The sequence below is a fragment of the Notolepis coatsorum genome, assembly GCF_963971535.1.
Source record: "Notolepis coatsorum genome assembly, chromosome: 4".
Taxonomy (NCBI): domain Eukaryota; kingdom Metazoa; phylum Chordata; class Actinopteri; order Aulopiformes; family Paralepididae; genus Notolepis; species Notolepis coatsorum.
Genome location: NC_140168.1, coordinates 97,956,626 through 97,978,113, shown reverse-complemented (window position 1 = coordinate 97,978,113; position 21,488 = coordinate 97,956,626). Strand labels below are relative to the sequence as shown.

Sequence of the window (21,488 nt, the reverse complement as noted above, 5' to 3'; positions counted from 1 at the left end):
CAACAGGACAGGACGATGCGTGAGCGACCGGTCACATTAACCCTTTCACTACATCACTACCAAATGGTTAACCCGTTCACTGCCACACAACAAAGGGTTCACCGTCTGTAGTGTGGTAGTGAAAGGTTAACCTTCTGTAGTGTAGTAGTGAAAGGGTTAAAAGACTGGGTAGGAATAGGGCTGGGCTACATGGCCACAGTATAATATTCATTCAATCGTTGTTTATACTTTATGAAGACAGAGTCGTTAAATTAATTCACAGTGTCGGGATTTTACATTCACAAGTGTCTATTGCGCTAATAAATACAGAAACGTCAAACAATCTGAACAATTAAGACAACATTTCTTTAAAAAACAAAACAAAAAAAACAGAGGTAACAATTTAAAAACAACTACATATTGTGGTGACCGATTGGTCATCAAGGTTCTAAACCAACCCACAGACACTACAGGGTTTTCCATGAGGTAGGGGGGGCAGAGAAGACAAGAGCAGATCTAACAAGTTCAGTACAAACTCATTGCACAGTGCAATACTGCAATTCAGCCATTGGCAATTCAGCCGTTGGGTGGGGGGGGGGGGCGCTGTTGAGCGGGCCTGTGACCAGACCTGAAAGCGTCCCTGGCTCTGCGGCTCTGCAGCTACATATGCTTCTAGCAAAATCCAGCATCCAGCCCCGCTGTTTGCAATGGGAGCAGCACGGAGTCTCGACTTGGGACTTATTTTTTTTGGAATATAATGACTTTATACGCAAAAGTAGCCTAGTTTTAAGTTAAAATATTATAAATCTACATGCCTTGAGGATGCCATTCTTTATATAGCCTGCCTATCAGGCAAAAAAAATTATTCTAACGGAAACACTGATACCGTGATATATACCGTTACCGTCTATTAGGGCTGACCTTCAAAGCTTTTTTTGGCAATCGAAGCTTCGGGGCCGAGCTTCGATTTTAATTCGAAGCTTCGAGAGAGAGAAAAAAAAATTATTTTTTTTAATCTTATGTTGTGGGACTTGTACAGCACTTTCGTAAACTTTGTTGTTTTTAAATGTGCTCTATAAATAAAGTGGGTTGGATTAATTAATTAAGTAGCCCCTTTCGTGACTGACGCATCCAACAAGGTTTCACTCGGCTGTGTGATTTAATTCAAGGTGGATCGCTGTTGTCGTTTGAACAACTTCAGATTTCATGGGAACTACCAATCCCCCAAATCAAGAATGTTTAAGATGAATGAAGTAAGATTTTGATTATTTGAAATATGGCCTGTGTAGACTAAACTATGCACAGAATTATGTCAGTCTACAAGGTCCGGATTCTACATGGTCCGGCAATGTAGACCTTGTAGACTCCACTACAGACCAATTATCAGTGAATGTTCATGCATTTTTAAGAAGGGCAACTTCCACAAAAAAACAAAGAACTCACCAAAACATCTCAGTAGCACCTTATCTAAAATGTTATATTTCATATATGGAGATTCATATTTATTTATGTATTGCATGCATTTCTACATTTTATTTCCTATTTTGTTTATTCATCCCAGTATCTTTCTTTCTTATGTGTGGAATTCTACAAGGCGCACACACACACACACACACACACACACCTACACACACACACACACACACACACACACACACACACACACACACACACACACACACACACACACACACACACACACCAGGGTTTCCGTTAGAAAAAATTGTTGCCGGTCTCCGTGACCTGCAAGATTTCAATCTACCGGACAAATGAGATTAATTCCGGTCATAGTTTATTGAGTTTTAAAACAATTGATAGGCAGGCTATATAAAGAATGTCATCCTCAAGGCATGTAGATTTATAATATTATTACTTAAAACTAGGCTACTTTTGCGTATACAGTCATTAATTAATATATTCCAAATAAAATAAGTCCCTCGATACTCCGTGCTGCTGCTGACTTGAAATAAAATAGACCGCGTATCTGTGGGCAGTCGGTCCGACACTAAACAGCAGTCTGTTATAATCACATTTTTATGAGCTAACGAATTCCGTTATATTGGACATTTGTATTAATTATATCAAGCGAAGAACTGAGAAAGCAGAGAGACGGCAACATTATCGTGGTTTGCGTGACGACTCTCTCCACCTCGCAACGACTTATTTGCAAAGAGTATGGCGCTGCAGAGAAGCTGATTTAGCTGTTATTGGCTCTTTTCTGGGAACCGCACAGCAGCGCCCCCCACCCAACATTGGCTGAAAATGGCTGAATTGGAGTACTGCTGGAATACTGCATTGTGCTGTTGCCTCTCTGGCTCTGCAGCTTCACATGCACTCGCACACCCAGCACTAAGCTCTCGCTGACGACGTCGTTGTCATTATTAGAAGCAACGAGGAAACAAATGTAATGATCGTTTCGTTCATCGCATAGGCTATTTAATTTTAGCCTATTTTAATACAATTCAAATAATCAAATTGTGCTTAGACTCAGGGAATTATTTTCACCGGACATTAAGACCGGAGATATTAAATATGTCGGACTTAAACAGATTTTGCCGGTCAAATACCGGTAATTACCGGCTAACGGAAACGCTGACACACACACACACACACTTACATTTAGTCATTTAGCTGACGCTTTTATCCAAAGCGACTTACAAGTTCTGTACGACAAGACAGCAAGAAGGGTACAACTCTATCAGCTGAGTAACAATGTTCATCAAAGTGTTGCGTGTTACAGTGTAGGTTAGTTTATTAGGACAAGTGCATGACAGTAAGGTTAGTCACGGTTAGATTTTTTTTTTTTTTTTATCATTTCAGATAATGGTTGAAGAAGTGAGTCTTTAGTCGACGGCGAAAAATTGGACGGGATTCGGCTGTCCTAACTGGGATGGGTAGTTCACACACACACACACACACACACACACACACACACACACACACACACACACACACACACACACACACACACACACACACACACACACACACACACACACACACACACACACACACACACACACACACACACACACACACACACACACACACACACACACACACACACACACACACACACACACACACACACACACAAATCGAAAAAAAAAATTGAAATTTTTTTTATTGAAAAAAAAATTAATATTAATATTATTATTTTTTTTAAACTTCGATTTTTTTTTTAATGTTCGAAGCTTGTGCCATCGAATCGAACGTTCGAAGCTTCGAAGCATTTAAGACAGCCCTACCGTCTATGCTTCAAATTATACCGTGATATAAATTTTAGACCATACCGTCCACCCCTATGTGGCGGGCAATCAAATAGTCATGTGAAAACCGAAAATCATGATCCAATTCTTTAGCGGAGTTCTCACTCGCTGTCTCAGCACAGACACGCAGCGCACTGCTGCTCCTACCTCTCCCGCACCTGTTTCTGTATGCTGCATGTAAACAGAGGCTATTGCCTCCGACAGTCACCGTGACGTTAGTCTAGTCAGTGGGACCTTCGTGAGATAACTTTAGCTACCGTTATAAAATGACCCAGTCAACTATTCACTTAGTTTAATACATGAGGCATTGTGTAACGTTATCCAGCCGGCTAGCTACTGATAGCTCCCGACATCAACAAATGCTCCAGCAATAGTCCAGTGCATAATACCTCCGTTGGCTAGGTAGCTCACTAGTCACTACGAAATGTCGCAGTAAACTAAATAGTTCACTGAGACGTTGTCCCAACGCCATCCAGCAGTAGCTACAGATAGCTCCTGACATCAATGTCCTACAACATGCGTATTCGAGTCCCTGGCTTACATCGCATGAGGGCTGCTGAATAGGGACCAGCTGTAGCGCAGGAGAATCCTTTTGCATGCTGAATGTAGAGTTTATGGTCCAGCTGCAGCGCCGGATAATCCTTGCTGGAGCTGGAGGCCACTCGAGTATACACACAGACAATGGAGCTGTTTGCAGACAGCGAGGTGGCGATGTCTGGCAGATAATACAACTACAAGTATGATTATATAATATATATTTTATTAAAAAAAAATTATATAAAATAATAATTATAATTTTTTTAATCAAAAAAAAGTTGGCAGGTAAGAAATATGCTTGGCGGGTAGATTCTTCCCATCTACCCGCCACTGGCCGGTGAGTCAAAAAGTTAATTTCGCTCCCTGGTCTGGTGGTGTTTCCACTTTCCAGTTGGACTACTTGTCGTGGCTTTATTCTCTGTTGTTCTTGTTGTCTTGCCGACTGGCTGTTGTGCAGCAGCAGCAGGTCATGTTGATAAAACAGTGTGAATGTCTCACCGACAGCTCCTCGTCAATGTTGCTTATTGTAGGAAAACGTGTTTAGTAAGATATCTTACAAGTATCACTTTGCTATTATTGGTATTGGCACTGAACATGTTCAAATGATACCCAGCCCAACTGCTGTGTGTGTGTGTGTGTGGTACTTGTGTGTCACTTGCATATGTGTGTGTGTGTGTGTGTGGTACTTGCGTGTGTTACTTGCATATGTTTTTTTTCTTCTACTTTTTCTCTGCATTTTTTATTTTTTTTTCTCCCATCCCAATTTCCGATTATCCAATGGACCTATCTCAAACCCTGCCCTCTTTTCTTGATCCTCCAATCACAGCTGTCGCTTACCTCGGACTTCCTCGCGAGGTAAGCGACAGCTGTGATTGGAGGATCAAGAAAAGGGGCAGGGTTTGAGATAGGTCTATTCTTCCCTCCCCTGTCTCGAACGTTGCTAGACTGCCTCCCACTTGTCGGCTGCAATGTGGACAGAAGCCTTGCATCACGTGTCCCCTCCGGTACACGAGGAGGCAGCCGTTGCATCTTTTCACCTGAACAGCGCGATCTCTCAGCGGCGAGGAGTAACGCGTGAGAGGCTCACGCTGCCCCCGATACTTCCTGATTCTGCTGTACAGGCACACCAACCGACCTGTAGGAGTCGCTGTCCACAACGTCCGATCCCCACCCACCGGCTTTCCCACCCCCTAATACTGCCAATTGTATTAGTATGAACGACCAACCAAACCGGAAGCAACGCCGAGAGCTGGGCTCGAACCCAGCATCTCCTGCGTTAGTGGCGAGCGCCTTGCCCACTGCGCCACTTAGCCGCCCTGTTACTTGCATATGTGTTTGTGTGGTACTTGTGTGTGTGTGTGTATGTGTTACTTTGCATGTTTTACTTGCATATGTGTGTTAATTGCGTGCATGTGTGTGTATTAGGGCTGCAACGATTAGTCGACATAATCGACGACGTCCATCATAAAAACTCGTCGACGCAGACTTCTTGCGTCGATTAGTCGTTAAAAAAATATAAATATAAATTATTATTATTATTATTAATTTTTCTTTTTGCTCTGGTCCAGCCAGCTGAAGACTTCTTAGCTTAACATAACAGACCGACAGTAAGTTTGGGGGAACTAATGGGATAACTGGGGATGTTGTTTGCTCCTGACAAGAGTCTCAAAGTCTGGGGTGATGGTAGACAAAGCAACTCTGAGGTCATGCTCAATGTCCAATCTGTTCCTCTGCTCTGTCTTCAGCTGGACCAGAGCTGAGAAGCCACTTTCACAAACATAGGTAGGTAGTGCAACAAAAAAAATAAAAAATTTAATATACTTTTTTTCCGATTAGTCGACTAATCGAAAAAATAATCAACAGATTGGTCGACTACCAAAATAATCATTAGTTGCAGCCCTAGTGTGTGTGTTACTTGTATATATGTGTGTGTGCGCATTAGTCGCACGTGTGTGACTTGTGTTTGTGTTACTGTGCGTGTGTGTGCACCTTTGTCTGTGTGCGTTTGTTCCCCCATCCTCTCTCGACACTACAGTACAAAAGGTGGAAGTGAAACAACCAGAACACAGGAGGCGGAACCTTTGATGGACTGCTATGGTCTCTTTTATTTCAGAAATGCAGCAATGCGATTGGCCAGGCAGCTGTGTTGATTGACTGCTGAAAGAAAGAGGATAAGACTGTCCCGCATTGCTGTGTGTGTGGGTGTGTGCTTTGTGCACATGCATGTATTAGTCTGTGTGTGTTTCTGTCTATATACAGTATATGTTCATTTGTGTATGTGGGTGCACGCACATGCTTGCGTGTGTGTGTGTGTGTGTGTGTGTGTGTGTGTATGTGTGTGCATGCACATGCTTGTGTGTATGTATGTTTGATACTAACTACTGATGACGTCTCCTTTAATAACAATGCTCCCCCTGTCGCCTTCTGTTTGAGGCCACTATCCTTGTTGCCTAGGCAACCAGCTGTTATGGTAACATCATATACACACACACACACACACGCACACATACAGGGCGAGGGAGGGATGACATCACTTCTTCGTTGATGTTTCAGGGCCAGGAATGTGTGCTTGTTTCTGTGTGTGTGTGCGTGCGCACGTGTGTACGGCTATGTGTGGGTGTGTCTGTGTTTACATACGGCTGTGTGTTAATCAGTGTATTTCTCTGTCCTGTTTGAGTTTCTAGAAGGGATGTTTTGAGTGTTATGTAACACGGAAAGATAAACTTCTTCCATCTGAGCAAAGACAATTATTAGATCACAGACTTCCCCTACTGTGTGTGTGTGTGTGTGTGTGAGGGAGGGATGCATGGATGTAATTTTTCCACTGCTGAATCAGAGTGCTGACCTTTTTACTTCCAGATCCAGTCTGTGACCTCCTCCTCCTCCTCCTCCTCCTCCTCCTCCGTGCTGAGCAGCCTTTGTGTTTGAGACCATTCGTTCTGGGGTCACTGGATTTACATACTTGAGATGGAATCAAAGAGTTCTCCCTCGTAGACCTTCTCAGAAGTGTTCTGTTGCCATAGAGACACCAAGCCCCTCCCCTTCTGCCGGACCACCATGGGACCCTAGTTGGGGGGGAAACAGCGAGAGACAAAGACTTATTTGATCCCGTTTTGAGTTGTGCCATGAATTGCACATGATGGCAATTGTCCGGCAGCGTGGCTACATGAGTAGAGCTCCGGACTCGTGATCGGAAGATCACCGGTTCGAGCCCCGGTCAAGGCCGTTGTTGGGAAGCTGTGTTGTTGTCCAGCAGGGGGCACTCTGTCCTCTGGACCTGTCGGTAACAATGCCCCTGTTACGCCGTACAGTAAACCGAGGTCCTGACTGAATTCGGTCGTTAAAGAACCCAGGACGCCTATCGCAAAGAGTAGGGGGTTCCCCGACGTTCCTGGCCAAATTCCCAATCAGGTCTCTGACATCAAGGCCACCTAATCATCCCTCTCCCTTAATTGGCTGATATCAATCCCTGTCTCCTGAGCCGTTCAGCCATGGTGTAGTGTGATGTGTGCCTGGTGCCAGTGTAGGGCAGCCATTGAGCCTGCGTAGCCCAAGGTTGGGTGCTACCAGTGGTGGTGAATAGGGATGCCCCCCGGACCCCGGTTCTAAACGGGAACCGGTACTAAATTAGAAAAAAACAGTATTTATAAGCTCCGACGTTATCGGTACTGCTATCGATACTCTAGAAATTATTATTACTATGAGTATTTTTTCCGAGGAATTTAAACGTTGCAAACGATCTCTCCTTTCTCTGTCTCTGCACGAGAAGCGAGCCGCAGCGAGCCATTATTACACACACTCGTCGCGAGCCGCTCACACTCACACATACACACAGGTACTTACGGGAGGTGCCAGTCCGTGGCTCCGTGCTGCTGAAGCGCAGCACACAGACCGAGCTCTGCACTCGTCATGGCGGAGAGAGCAAAGCGCTCGAAAGTCTGGGTACACTTTACGAAAGTCGACTGCACGTTGCCACAAGTGCAATAAAACATTTGCCAGTAAGGTAAACTGGCCAGTCAAAACATAACATTAGTGTGCAGAAATGCGCCGTTTTTGACTGCGTTGCTCGCAGTGTTCCATCTCCATCCACGTCCACTGCAGGTAAGCCAAGATACGGAGTTAGCTAGGCTAATAACTAATTATTATGAATAGTGTAGTGCTGGAGGAAAAAGGAATAATCGTAGGCAACGTAATGCTTGTTTAATACACAGACAACTTCAGTCAATACAGAACAAGAGCACATGTATATCGCCAGAACAGTAAAGATCACAACAGCAAGTGCAACCGCAATAACTGTCCCCTCTGGCCGCGGTGCCAGATCAGTAGTTCCCTCCCACTACACAACACAGTAAGAGGAGAACACAAACCATAATGTAGTCACTACAATAGGCTAATAAATAAAATATAATTGCTTAGCTAATTGTTTAGCTACAAATATATTAGAAAGATGAAAGATCTTCAAGCTGAGGCTACAGCCACCATGTCCCAGCCCACCCCTCCTCCCTCTACCACCACCGGTCCCAGCAAGCCCAAAGTCCCTTCACCCTAGCAGCTAGAGGAAGGATGACAGAGTGTCACAGCCTCTACTAATAACATCGAGTATTGAACCGTTTTTAACAGCTGCGTATTGGGTGGGACATTCTGATTTCTAAATAAAATAGAAAGTCCCAAAATAGTTTATTTATCTGACTGCTTGTATTAATTGATAAGAAAAGTAGCCATGTGCAGTAATATAGTTATATAAAAGAATAATAAAGCAATGTCGATTCTGTTCTTAACACTAAGTGCCGAAAACGTGTTTAGGCGTCCTTTCCCGCCATGCTCAAGTTGCCGAGGACGCCGTAACTCGTCTTTAATATCAATATTTCAAAAATCTGTGATCGGAATCATATTTTCCATCCGCAGCCGTCACACACAGTTCTGAGCTCCTCTCAATCCTCTAGCGGTTCAAGAGCGCCATCTGGTGGCCGATCGGCAGAAGCGCCAAACAGGAAGTTATGTGGATGAAGTGCTGATCGTCCATATTACTTCCGGGCACTCTCTATAGGTCCCGGGACTCGATCTCGACACAATACATAGCGATCCGTTGCCAATAACTCGATAAACAACATGATTTGGACGTATATACTATTATACAACCTGGAAATAGATCGCGTATTTCTACATCCCATAATAGGAATATTTCAGTTCCACGCTCATCGTCCAACGGCGCGAGGAAGATACGGTAAGATTCAGCGTTATTTTTGAACGTGTTCGGTATAAACTGCTCTGATGATCATATCACCCACACTAGATGAATGATATAACGCTGCCCACGGAATTATAAACGATCCCCCGCCCATCCGGTCATCATCAGATGATACGTAGAAACTTCTAGAAGTACGTCCAATTGAAATTTTTTATCTCGCACAGATTCCTACCAAACTGTATTTCATCATCAATATAATGCATTTGGGGCTATAAATCACGTTCTGGAGAAAGCTGCAGAAAGAGATGAAAACATACTTATACTTTAGACCATATTTTACTATGAATATGTGAATGAAAAAGTTTAACGTTGCTACACAATGAACAATACATATAGGACCTTGAATGGGCCCTAATAATGGCAATCTAGCAATAGAATTTAAAAAGTTATAGCCCTGCAAAGAAGGGGAACTTCTCCATAGACAAATAGAGATGGCAACGGATGGTATATCATGAATTTAGCCTTAGGCAATCAAAGTGTTAATACATAAAAAAAAAAAAATGCTAAATAAAGAAAAGAACCGATAAGAGTATCGATAAAGTACCGAACCGTTAAGCAGTATCGATAAGAGTAGTAGTATCGATAAAATCCTAACGATACCCATCCCTAGTGGTGAAGGAGGCCATTTCCATTCTACATTGTGGGGAGTGCTTTGAGAAAAGCGCTATATAAATGTAATGAATTTATTCTAGGGTATCAACAATGGCCATTCTATCCATTCCCTACGTATTTTTGCTTTGACATGTGGTCTGTTCTTTCTTTCTTTCTTTCTTTCTTTCTTTCTTTCTTTCTTTCTTTCTTTCTTTCTTTCTTTCTTTCTTTCTTTCTTTCTTTCTTTCTTTCTTTCTTTCTTTCTTTCTTTCTTTCTTTCTTTCTTATCAAGCTGTTTGAGTGTTGTGCCTAAACTGAACGGAATCTTTATGTTGGATACAAAACATACAGTGTCTGCGTCTACTACCTGCATATGTTTGTATGGTGTTTTGTCTGTCTGTGTGTGTATTTATGTGTATTTCAACTTCTCTGAATAGTTGTAGTTGTCTATGAGCTGAAGCAGAAAGAAAAGGTGTGTTTAGTTACCTCACTGAGCATTAGCATTGAGAGTGTGTTTACCTTACTGAGCATTGAGATCATGCTGACATTAGATCGCACTCAGTGAGTTTGCTGCGCACGTTCTCATTATAGCCACTGTGTGTGTGTGACTGCGCTGAATGGGAATGCAGAGAGGCGTCTGTGTGTGATGAAGCAGAAAGGAGATTGGATGGTTTAGCTCATTGAACAACAGGATTTTATTGTCACTCATTCAGCATGGAAACAAAAGCCATTAAAGTCTTGGTTGACTTCAGACCAAACCGACCGTTTAATGACCAATAGACTGAGAGAGACTGTAGTTCTACTGACGTCTGCTCTGCTCTAATAGGCTGAGAGGCTGTAGTTCTACTGACTTCTGCTCTGCTCTAATAGGCTGAGAGGCTGTAGTTCTACTGACTTCTGCTCTGCTCTAATAGGCTGAGAGGCTGTAGTTCTACTGACGTCTGCTCTGCTCTAATAGGCTGAGAGGCTGTAGTTCTGTATGCTGTAGGAGGGGGGGGGGGGGGGGGGCAGCAGTGGAGAGAACTGATTATCAATATCATAGGGATGTTATTTTTCTTCCGTCTGCCAATCTATTTGGGTTGTCTCCACAGCATAAATATGATAATGGAATGAAATCTGATATTCTCCTTCCTCCCTTTTTCTCTCTTCCCCCCCCCCCCTCCCTCTCTTTCTTTCTCAAATTCAATGAGAGTGTATTGGCCTCTCTCTCTCTCTCTCTCTCTCTCTCGCTCTCGCTCTCGCTCTCGCTCTCGCTCTCGCTCTCGCTCTCGCTCTCGCTCTCTCTCTCTCTCTCTCTCTCTCTCTCTCTCTCTCTCTCTCTCTAGTGTTACCAGCTCTGGTGGACAGGCTGGGTGACAGTAAAGACCAGGTGAGAGAGAACAGCCAGTCTCTCATCCTGCGCTGCATGGACCAGTCTGCCTCTCCTATGGTGAGACACACACACACACACCCCCACCCACAGACACACACACACACACACACACAGACTGACTGACGGGCAACTGGGATCATCAAGTTGGAGCAGCTCAAGACATCCTGTATCACTTCTCTTTTCTGACCTTTGCTCAGACCAATAATACTCTTGTTTTGATGTTTATTTTGACTACTAGAAAGTGGCGCTATTAGCAAACGGTAGGAGAAAGGGAGTCAGGTTTTCCCCCAGTGCCACAGGGTTGGTGTTGGAGCAGGAGCGGCGTGCCCTGGGGGCGTGGAAACAGCACCACAGGGTTGGTGTTGGAGCAGGAGCGGCGTGCCCTGGGGGCGTGGAAACAGCACCACAGGGTTGGTGTTGGAGCAGGAGCGGCGTGCCCTGGGGGCATGGAAACAGCATCACAGGGTTGGTGTTGGAGCAGGAGCGGCGTGCCCTGGGGGCATGGAAACAGCATCACAGGGTTGGTGTTGGAGCAGGAGCGGCGTGCCCTGGGGGCATGGAAACAGCACCACAGGGTTGGAGCAGGAGCGGCGTGCCCTGGGGGCATGGAAACAGCACCACAGGGTTGGAGCATGAGCGGCGTGCCCTGGGGGTATGGAAACAGCACCACAGGGTTGGAGCATGAGCGGCGTGCCCTGGGGGCATGGAAACAGCACCACAGGGTTGGAGCAGGAGCGGCGTGCCCTGGGGGCATGGAAACAGCACCACAGGGTTGGTGTTGGAGCAGGAGCGGTGTGCCCTGGGGGCATGGAAACGGCACCACAGGGTTGGAGCAGGAGCGGCGTGCCCTGGGGGCATGGAAACAGCACCACAGGGTTGGAGCAGGAGCAGGAGCGGCGTGCCCTGGGGGCATGGAAACAGCACCACAGGGTTGGTGTTGGAGCAGGAGCGGTGTGCCCTGGGGGCATGGAAACGGCACCACAGGGTTGGAGCAGGAGCGGCGTGCCCTGGGGGCATGGAAACAGCACCACAGGGTTGGAGCAGGAGCAGGAGCGGCGTGCCCTGGGGGCATGGAAACAGCACCACAGGGTTGGAGCAGGAGCGGCGTGCCCTGGGGGCATGGAAACAGCACCACAGGGTTGGAGCAGGAGTAGGAGCGGCGTGCCCTGGGGCACGCTGTTAACAAGGAAACCAAACACACTACAGAACAGTTGGACCTGGTCGTACCGTTGCCTGCATTGCCTTCACTCACACGTTTAAAGGGTCACAATTCTGGACCCCTAGGGTTATTCTACTTACTTGTCGTTTAGAAGGTTAACCGTATAACCTTCTGTAGTGAAAGGGTTAACCTTCTGTAGGGTGGTAGTGAAAGGGTTAACCTTCTGTAGTGTGGTAGTGAAAGGTTAACCTTCTGTAGTGTGGTAGTGAAAGGTTAACCTTCTGTAGTGTGGTAGTGAAAGGGTTAACCTTCTGTAGTGTGGTAGTGAAAGGTTAACCTTCTGTAGTGTGGTAGTGAAAGGGTTAACCTTCTGTAGTGTGGTAGTGAAATGTTAACCTTCTGTAGTGTGGTAGTGAAAGGTTAACCTTCTGTAGTGTGGTAGTGAAAGGGTTAACCTTCTGTAGTGTGGTAGTGAAAGGTTAACCTTCTGTAGTGTGGTAGTGAAAGGTTAACCTTCTGTAGTGTGGTAGTGAAAGGGTTAACCTTCTGTAGTGTGGTAGTGAAAGGTTAACCTTCTGTAGTGTGGTAGTGAAAGGTTAACCTTCTGTAGTGTGGTAGTGAAAGGTTAACCTTCTGTAGTGTGGTAGTGAAAGGTTAACCTTCTGTAGTGTGGTAGTGAAAGGGTTAACCTTCTGTAGTGTGGTAGTGAAAGGTTAACCTTCTGTAGTGTGGTAGTGAAAGGTTAACCTTCTGTAGTGTGGTAGTGAAAGGGTTAACCTTCTGTAGTGTGGTAGTGAAAGGTTAACCTTCTGTAGTGTGGTAGTGAAAGGTTAACCTTCTGTAGTGTGGTAGTGAAAGGTTAACCTTCTGTAGTGTGGTAGTGAAAGGGTTAACCGTCTGCAGTGTGGTAGTGAAAGGTTAACCTTCTGTAGTGTGGTAGTGAAAGGTTAACCTTCTGTAGTGTGGTAGTGAAAGGGTTAACTGTCTGCAGTGTGGTAGTGAAAGGGTTAACCTTCTGTAGTGTGGTAGTGAAAGGGTTAACCGTCTGCAGTGTGGTAGTGAAAGGGTTAACCTTCTGTAGTGTGGTAGTGAAAGGTTAACCTTCTGTAGTGTGGTAGTGAAAGGTTAACCTTCTGTAGTGTGGTAGTGAAAGGGTTAACCTTCTGTAGTGTGGTAGTGAAAGGTTAACCTTCTGTAGTGTGGTAGTGAAAGGGTTAACCGTCTGCAGTGTGGTAGTGAAAGGTTAACCTTCTGTAGTGTGGTAGTGAAAGGTTAACCTTCTGTAGTGTGGTAGTGAAAGGTTAACCTTCTGTAGTGTGGTAGTGAAAGGGTTAACCGTCTGCAGTGTGGTAGTGAAAGGTTAACCTTCTGTAGTGTGTTAGTGAAAGGGTTAACCTTCTGTAGTGTGGTAGTGAAAGGTTAACCTTCTGTAGTGTGGTAGTGAAAGGTTAACCTTCTGTAGTGTGGTAGTGAAAGGTTAACCTTCTGTAGTGTGGTAGTGAAAGGTTAACCTTCTGTAGTGTGGTAGTGAAAGGTTAACCTTCTGTAGTGTGGTAGTGAAAGGTTAACCTTCTGTAGTGTGGTAGTGAAAGGTTAACCTTCTGTAGTGTGGTAGTGAAAGGTTAACCTTCTGTAGTGTGGTAGTGAAAGGGTTAACCGTCTGCAGTGTGGTAGTGAAAGGTTGACCTTCTGTAGTGTGGTAGTGAAAGGTTAACCTTCTGTAGTGTGGTAGTGAAAGGTTAACCTTCTGTAGTGTGGTAGTGAAAGGTTAACCTTCTGCAGTGTGGTAGTGAAAGGTTAACCTTCTGCAGTGTGGTAGTGAAAGGTTAACCTTCTGCAGTGTGGTAGTGAAAGGTTAACCTTCTGTAGTGTGGTAGTGAAAGGTTAACCTTCTGTAGTGTGGTAGTGAAAGGTTAACCTTCTGTGGTGTGGTAGTGAAAGGTTAACCTTCTGTAGTGTGGTAGTGAAAGGTTAACCTTCTGTAGTGTGGTAGTGAAAGGTTAACCTTCTGTAGTGTGGTAGTGAAAGGTTAACCTTCTGTAGTGTGGTAGTGAAAGGTTAACCTTCTGTAGTGTGGTAGTGAAAGGTTAACCTTCTGTAGTGTGCTAGTGAAAGGTTAACCTTCTGTAGTGTGGTAGTGAAAGGGTTAACCGTCTGCAGTGTGGTAGTGAAAGGTTAACCTTCTGTAGTGTGGTAGTGAAAGGTTAACCTTCTGTAGTGTGGTAGTGAAAGGTTAACCTTCTGTAGTGTGGTAGTGAAAGGTTAACCTTCTGTAGTGTGCCAGTGAAAGGTTAACCCTCTGTAGTGCGGTAGTGAAAGGGTTAAGGGTCCTTCCTCAGCACAGTCTCATCAAAATGTCCGTGTGATGCTCTAGCTGGCAAGCAGGCCAAGAAAATGCTTAAAAAAAACAGCATTTAAAAGTGAATTGTATCCTTCGAGGGACATCCTTGACAATTAAAAATAGTGCCTGGAAAAGCATCCTTGACAATTAAAAATAGTGCCTGGAAAAGTACTTAAAAGTCCTTGAATTTAATGTTGCAATGTCTGTGGGAACCGTGGAGAAAGCTGTAGACGTGTTCCATGAACGGTCACGTCTTCATCTCCATCAGGAAATGAGACGTGAGACGTCAGAGTACTGGATGCCAGGACGCACGCATCGGCACAGATGGAGCCGGGATTAATAACGCACACATTCTCACACTCGGTCCTCTTGTGCATTACTTTTGCAACAATGGCTATTATCCATCCATGTACATAAACGATCATATAGAGAGGGGTGGGGGAAGGGAGCGAAGACGGAGTGAGAGAGGGAGAATGGAAAGAAAGGGCAAGAAAGAGGAGGAACAGAGAGGCAGAGAGTGAGGGAGTTAGGATATAGCGTGAGCGCCCTCTTATGGACATCATTGAAATTGCAGGAAGGTAATTGTGACTCAACTTTGCTGTGTGGTCAGCGAGTGGGGTAGAAGGGTCTCTTTGACTCGGAGCTGAGAGTGGCCGTGGTCAGAGAGCCCAGAGTGGGCGTGGTCAGAGAGCCCAGGTGGTCTTGTGACCAGAAGGTCAGCGGTTTGATCCCCCTGACCTCCGGTCCTGGTCGGGAAAGTGAATGAATAACGATCTCCCCTCCCTCAATAATACCCACCATTGAAGTGCCCTTGAGCAAGGCCCCCCTAACACCCCCCCCGCTCCCCGGAGGACAAATTCCTGGTTTATATGAAGATGTATTTGGCAATAAAGAGATTGTGTTCAGCGCTGCACGTTTAGACCGTTGCTAGGGAACAGCTTGGACCCAAGTTAATTTCCTGTTGCAGCGTTCAATCAATAACAGCTGACAGGAAATCAAATGTAGTCCATTTAGAATGTTCATCTGGTCTCGAGTGTTCTATAATAACACACACACACACACACACACACATGTTATCCATTGGGATGTACACACAGAGACTGAGACACACATACAGATGTAAAAACGTACCCAATGTTGACCCATGTTGTCATTTGATTTGAAGTCTTTATTTCGAACATGCAATGAATACAACAAACAATAACAAAAAGAAAAACAACTCAATCTGCATGTTCGAAAAGGAGTAGGAAGAAGTATACACTTTAATCCTACCCCTTTTCCACTACTCAAATGAGTGTACTATTTTAAACATAAAAAAGAAAAGAAAAAAAAAATATATATATATGCAAAACAAAAAACAAAAACTATATATGTATAAAATAAAATAAAATAGAAAACAAAATAAAAATGTAAACACCCGTGAATATCAAGTCCCTTCTTCATCCCTGTACCTTGTGAACATAATTTCCTTATACATCTACATTTCATTGAAGATGTACAGCAGTGACCTCAGCGGGGCATGGACACACACACACACACACACACACACACACACACACACACACACACACACACACACACAGAGACACACACACACACACACACACACAGTACTCTGTTCAGCCCCTGTAGAGCTCCCCTCACTAACCCTGCTGTATTAACCCCCCCCCTCTGCTGTCTCTCTCTCTCTCTCTCTCTCTCTCTCTCTCTCTCTCTCTCTCTCTCTCTCTCTCTCTCTCTCTCTCTCGTTGTCTCTCTGTCGCTCTCTCCTGTTGTCTCTCTCTCCCCTCCTGTTGTCCCTCTTCTCTCTCTCTCTCTCCTGTTGTCCCTCTCTTCTCTCTCTCCTCTCCTGTCTTTCTTCTCACCCTCTCTGTTCTCTTCACCTCTTTTCTCTCTCCTGCAGTATGTATGGTCTGCTGTGGTGTTCTCTCTCTTCTACTAGGACTACAGTAGAGTGTTCTTCAGACACTAGGACTACAGTAGAGTGTTCTTCAGACACTAGGACTACAGTAGAGTGTTCTTCAGACACTAGGACTACAGTAGAGTGTTCTTCAGACCTCTTCAATGATTGATGATGATGTTTGATGTGCTTTTAATTGTCATTCATTTTTCTTTCTCTCTCTCTCTTGCTCTTCCTCTCTGTATCTGTCTGTCTCTCTCTCGCTCTCGCTCTCGCTCTCGCTCTCGCTCTCTCTCTCTCTCTCTCTCTCTCTCTCTCTGTAGTACGTATGGGAGAGGTTGTCGCTGGGCTTTAAACACAAGAACTTCCGCAGTAGAGAAGGAGTCTGCCTCTGTCTCAGTGCCACTGTCAACACGTGAGTCTCTTCCTCTTTCATTTATAGTTTTATTTATTTACTTCCTGGGTAGGGCTGGGCGATATGGCCTAAATATGATATCACGATATTTTCTGACCTTTCGGCGACACACGATACACATCACGATGTTTTTCTTTTTTCCCCCAAACAATTCATTATGAGGCTTACCAAGACACTGAAGACAGTATTTGAGTTTGCAAGCTAACATTAAAGACAAAATAAAATACCCATGCATTTAGCATTTTTATATTATATTAGATTTAGATTATTGGATTATTAGATTATATATTGCATATATTTAGCAATGAGATATGATTTAGATATGAAATATGATGCATTGAAAATGGGGGACCCTGATGTAAACAAGACGAAAGTCTTTCTCTGGTCTGCATCCCCTTAACAATTGTATGTATTGAGCTGTACTGTACCCATTCTGCAATATGTTAATAAAATTTTAAATCAATCAATCAATCAATCAATCAATAAATAGCATTTTAGCATTTTTATGAAACTACTGTATATATGTATGTCTCTAAATGTTTTGATGAATTGAAAATGGAGGACCCTTATGTAAAAAAGCCGAAAGTCTTTTTCTGGTCTTCATCCTCCAGTCCACTGTTGTTGTATTGAGCTGTACTGTATTGTACCCATTCTGCAATCTGTTAATAAAGTTTTCATTCATTCAATCATTCAGCCGGCAACAGAATAATTTTGATTGACAGTCAGTCTGCCAATTACGTCACACCGCTTGCACCCGCCCTGCTGTTCTTAGCACCAATCGGCAAGCGCTATTCGGTTTTTACTTTCTTGAATGTCCTCCATTGATTTTGACGAGAGCTCCAAAACAACAACGTTAGCTCCCTGCGGCCGACGATAAGATTACCAGCGCACAGCAGCATGACTAAACGAGGCATAATGATTTTATTGCAACAAATGTTATAATAAAAGCCTTTCCATACATCTGTCTGATTGAAAACTTTATTAACAGACCGCAGAATGGCCACAACTCAGCACGGGCTGAGATAGGAACGAGTAATGCTTGCCATCTATGTCGTCTTCGGACGTTGCTATGTTCGGGTAAATACGCTGATGTTATTGAACGTGTAACTATATAACGTTAATGTCACAAAACAAATGCATTTGTTAATCATAAGTAGTAACTTTGATGCAGTAGTGTGTGTGTGGGGGCGGCGTCGTTCAAAAGTTTAAACGTGTGGACCAGATTGACGCGACACAATCCTCTTGGGCAAAACATCACGATATCCACGATACGCTAAAGTGTATCGTTAATGAACTGTACCCGATATTTATATAATATCGTCATATCGCCCAGCCCTATTCCTGGGTCAAAAGCTTGGTAAAGGACATGCATTAAGGCAATGTGTCTTGGTGACATTCAACTAGCATGCTTTTACAGACAGACAGACACTCATGGTCCACTGACGACAAGACACACTCCATATGGTGCACATGGACAGCTTGGCTAGAACTTTTTGGGAAATTAGCTCATTTGTCATCTATTAGGGAACAGCCGCACCGTTAGCCTAGTTTAGCGTCATTCACTGGAAGTAGGTGTGCCAGTGTAGCCTAGTTCCCAACAGTCACGAAATACACTCCAAATACAACTCCAAAACGTTCCTGTAAACATGTTGTGACCTGTGTATTTACCATGTGAAAAAAAATAGACATTTTCGTTTTTTCTAAGCAGATATATACCCGGAACTATTTTTTGCCGAACCGCTGCTGCCTGGGCGCAGTGATTTCATCACCTCAAAAGCCCTGTTGTTTTTTGAAAAACTGGGCTTTTGCCCCTTTTATGCAGACAATGGCTATGTTTTGGCTCGTGTTGCTCTTCTAGAAAAATGAAAGGTTGCCTATTGAAATACTGTACACCTCCAGTACAGAATTTTTTTTTTATGAGTTTGCATTTCAGGTAGACCATTGATTGCCAATTATGTCACACCGCTAGCACCCACCTCTGCTGTTCTTACCACCAATCGGAAGCGCTTATTTGCTTTTTCACCTCCGGAAAGTCCGCCATTCCTCTACTCGATACTTTTCCGAGACAGTAAGTTAATTTAACTTAATCTAGTCTAATGACACCTAGATTTATCGATAGCAATATATATGTAACGTTAATGCCACAAAACGAATGCCTTTGTTAATCATAACGTTGATGCAGTAGCGTCTGTCGTTGTGTTGGCTGTAACAGATGTAATAACATAACACTGCAGCACACATTAAAACTGCTATTCTAATCGATTCTAACATTTTCAAATTGATGCAGTTGAATTCATGCATTGCCCTTTGGTAGTGTGGTAGTGAAAGGGTTAAAGCCAGGGCCTTTAGAATCTCTGTGCTAATTCTAGCGCTGTTTTGTTAATAGATGACACTGTTGTGCTAAATGCTAAGCTGCTACCTGAAGTGGGTGTACGGCTAACGGAGACATACACACATGTCCCTCAGAGAGAGGGACATGTGTGAGCTCGCAAACCCTAGTTGATCCACCTCTATCTTAGGCTGCATAGGTCTCTTTACCTGGTTGATCCACCTCTATCTTAAGCTGCATAGGTCTCTTTACCTGGTTGATCCACCTCTATCTTAGGCCCCTTTTCCACTGCATGGTACCTACTCGACTCTACTCGGCATTTTCGGTTTTCCATTACCAAAGTACCTGGTACCAGGTACTTTTTGGGTACTTTTTTAGTCCCTGCTCTGTCGAGGTTCTTAGCGCGTGCCAAGCGAGTAGAACTGGTACCAGAAAAGTCATGTTAAAAACTGCAGACCACTGATTGGTCAGAAGAGAGACTCATCACTGTTTGGAGAGTCTGAACGAAAACAGAAAGCCGCCATCTTGAATGGCTCGCGTAGGATGTCATATGTATGTTTGCAGCACGAAACAAGTGCAATAAAAAAGGATACAGTCACTGTGTATTCTGCCTCATTTATTGATGAAACAAAACCGACATCAACACAATTTGCCACCGAGCGGAGAGTTTAGTCTGACAAAAAGATCGCTGATTAGTTACGCTTGTTGTTGGGGTTAGGGACGTGAGTGGTAACGTTAGTTAGCTTAATGCTAACGTTAGCAGATAGACACGAGAGACTAGGTAACGTTAAAGCTTGTAGAATAGACACAATGAGAGGTAACGTTAGCGTTGGCAGAATAGACACAACGAGAGTCTGGTTAATGTTATTGATTGATTGATTGAAAACTGTTTTACTCTGGCTTGCCAAGCTCATAGCCCCTTTCGTGACTGTGATGCACCGAGTGAATCCACAGTCACTTGCTCCTCAATAGGAAACCAACCTAGATTTACCATGAAGGACTGGTTCTGGCCGAACCGTTCGTTATACAAGTATCACAGTTCAAAAATACAAGTATCACAGAGACATTTCAAATGTACTCACAGTTGCACGAGGGTTTCGGACAGAGATACGGGATGGTTTGAAAGCTCTGCGTTGCTAATAAACATTTTAAATATTTTTTATAAACTGCTCAACACTGCATTATTTCCGGCGTTGGCTGCCTGGTGTGATCACAGCGCATGCGCATCATGCACCCAACGCTGGACATAATGCCGTTTTGAGCAGTTTATAACAAATATTTAAAATGTTTATTAGCAACGCCGAGCTTTCAAACCATCCCGTATCTCTGTCCGAAACCCTCGTGCAACTGTGAGTACATTTGAAATGTCTCTGTGATACTTGTATAACGAACGGTTCGGCCAGAACCAGTCCTTCAGGGTAAATCTAGGTTGGTTTCCTATTGAGGAGCAAGTGACTGTGGATTCACTCGGTGCATCACAGTCACGAAAGGGGCTATCAAGCTCACGGACATAGCTATGCTGGAGCTCTCATGCTGATCACCAGCGGCCCCGCCTCCCCACACGGAGACAAACTGAGTACTTACTACTTAGTACCTGCAGTGTAAAAGGAACGAAGTAACTGGTACCTAAAGCGAGTAGAGTAGAGTAGAGTCGAGTAGGTACCATGCAGTGGAAAAGGGGCATTAGGCTGCATAGGTCTCTTTACCTGGTTGATCCCCACCTCTATAGGTCTCTTTACCTGGTTGTAGGGCTGACCTTTTTTTTTGGAATTCGAAGCTTCGGGGCAGAGATTCGATTTTAACACTATAATCGCCAAGGACGCCTTAACACGTCATTCCCCGACATGCTAATTCTGCCAATGACGCCGTAACACGTCATTGAGATCAATATTTAAAAAATCTGTGATCGCAATCATATTTCTCCCCCGGAGACTTGAGATATACTGTTGATCCCCGCTCAACTCTCCAACGGTTCAAGAGCGCCATCTGGTGGCCGATCGGCAGATCGCCCAAACCGGAAACGGAAACTGGTGCTCATCCAAATTCGGTCCGATCACTCGCTATAGGTCCTGGGACTTGAGCGCGACACAATGGATAGCGATCCGTTACCAATAACTCGATAAACAACATGATTTGGACGTATATACTATTATACAACCTGGAGATGGATTGCATATTTCAACATCCCATAATAGGAATCTGTTTGCTCCAGCCTCATCGCCCAACGGCCCGAGGAGACTGGGGTAAGTTTCAGCGTTTATTTTTACCGTGTTCGATACAAACTGCTCTAATGATCATATCACCCACACTAGATGAATCATCTAACATTGGCCACGGAATTATAAATG

At 44.2% G+C, this 21,488-nt stretch overlaps 1 protein-coding gene across 1 annotated transcript in view; it reads left to right on the top strand.

Moving 5' to 3' along the window:
- Positions 1 to 21,488, top strand: part of LOC311226624 (CLIP-associating protein 1-A-like) — a gene marked incomplete at its 3' end in the record, with an annotated part of 122,506 nt that overhangs the window by 80,291 nt on the left and 20,727 nt on the right. The window contains exons 3-4 of the mRNA XM_084312042.1: positions 10,950 to 11,053; positions 16,720 to 16,811. Of these exons, the coding sequence (XP_084168168.1) occupies positions 10,950 to 11,053; positions 16,720 to 16,811 (196 nt within the window). The remainder of the gene's footprint in view (positions 1 to 10,949; positions 11,054 to 16,719; positions 16,812 to 21,488) is intronic.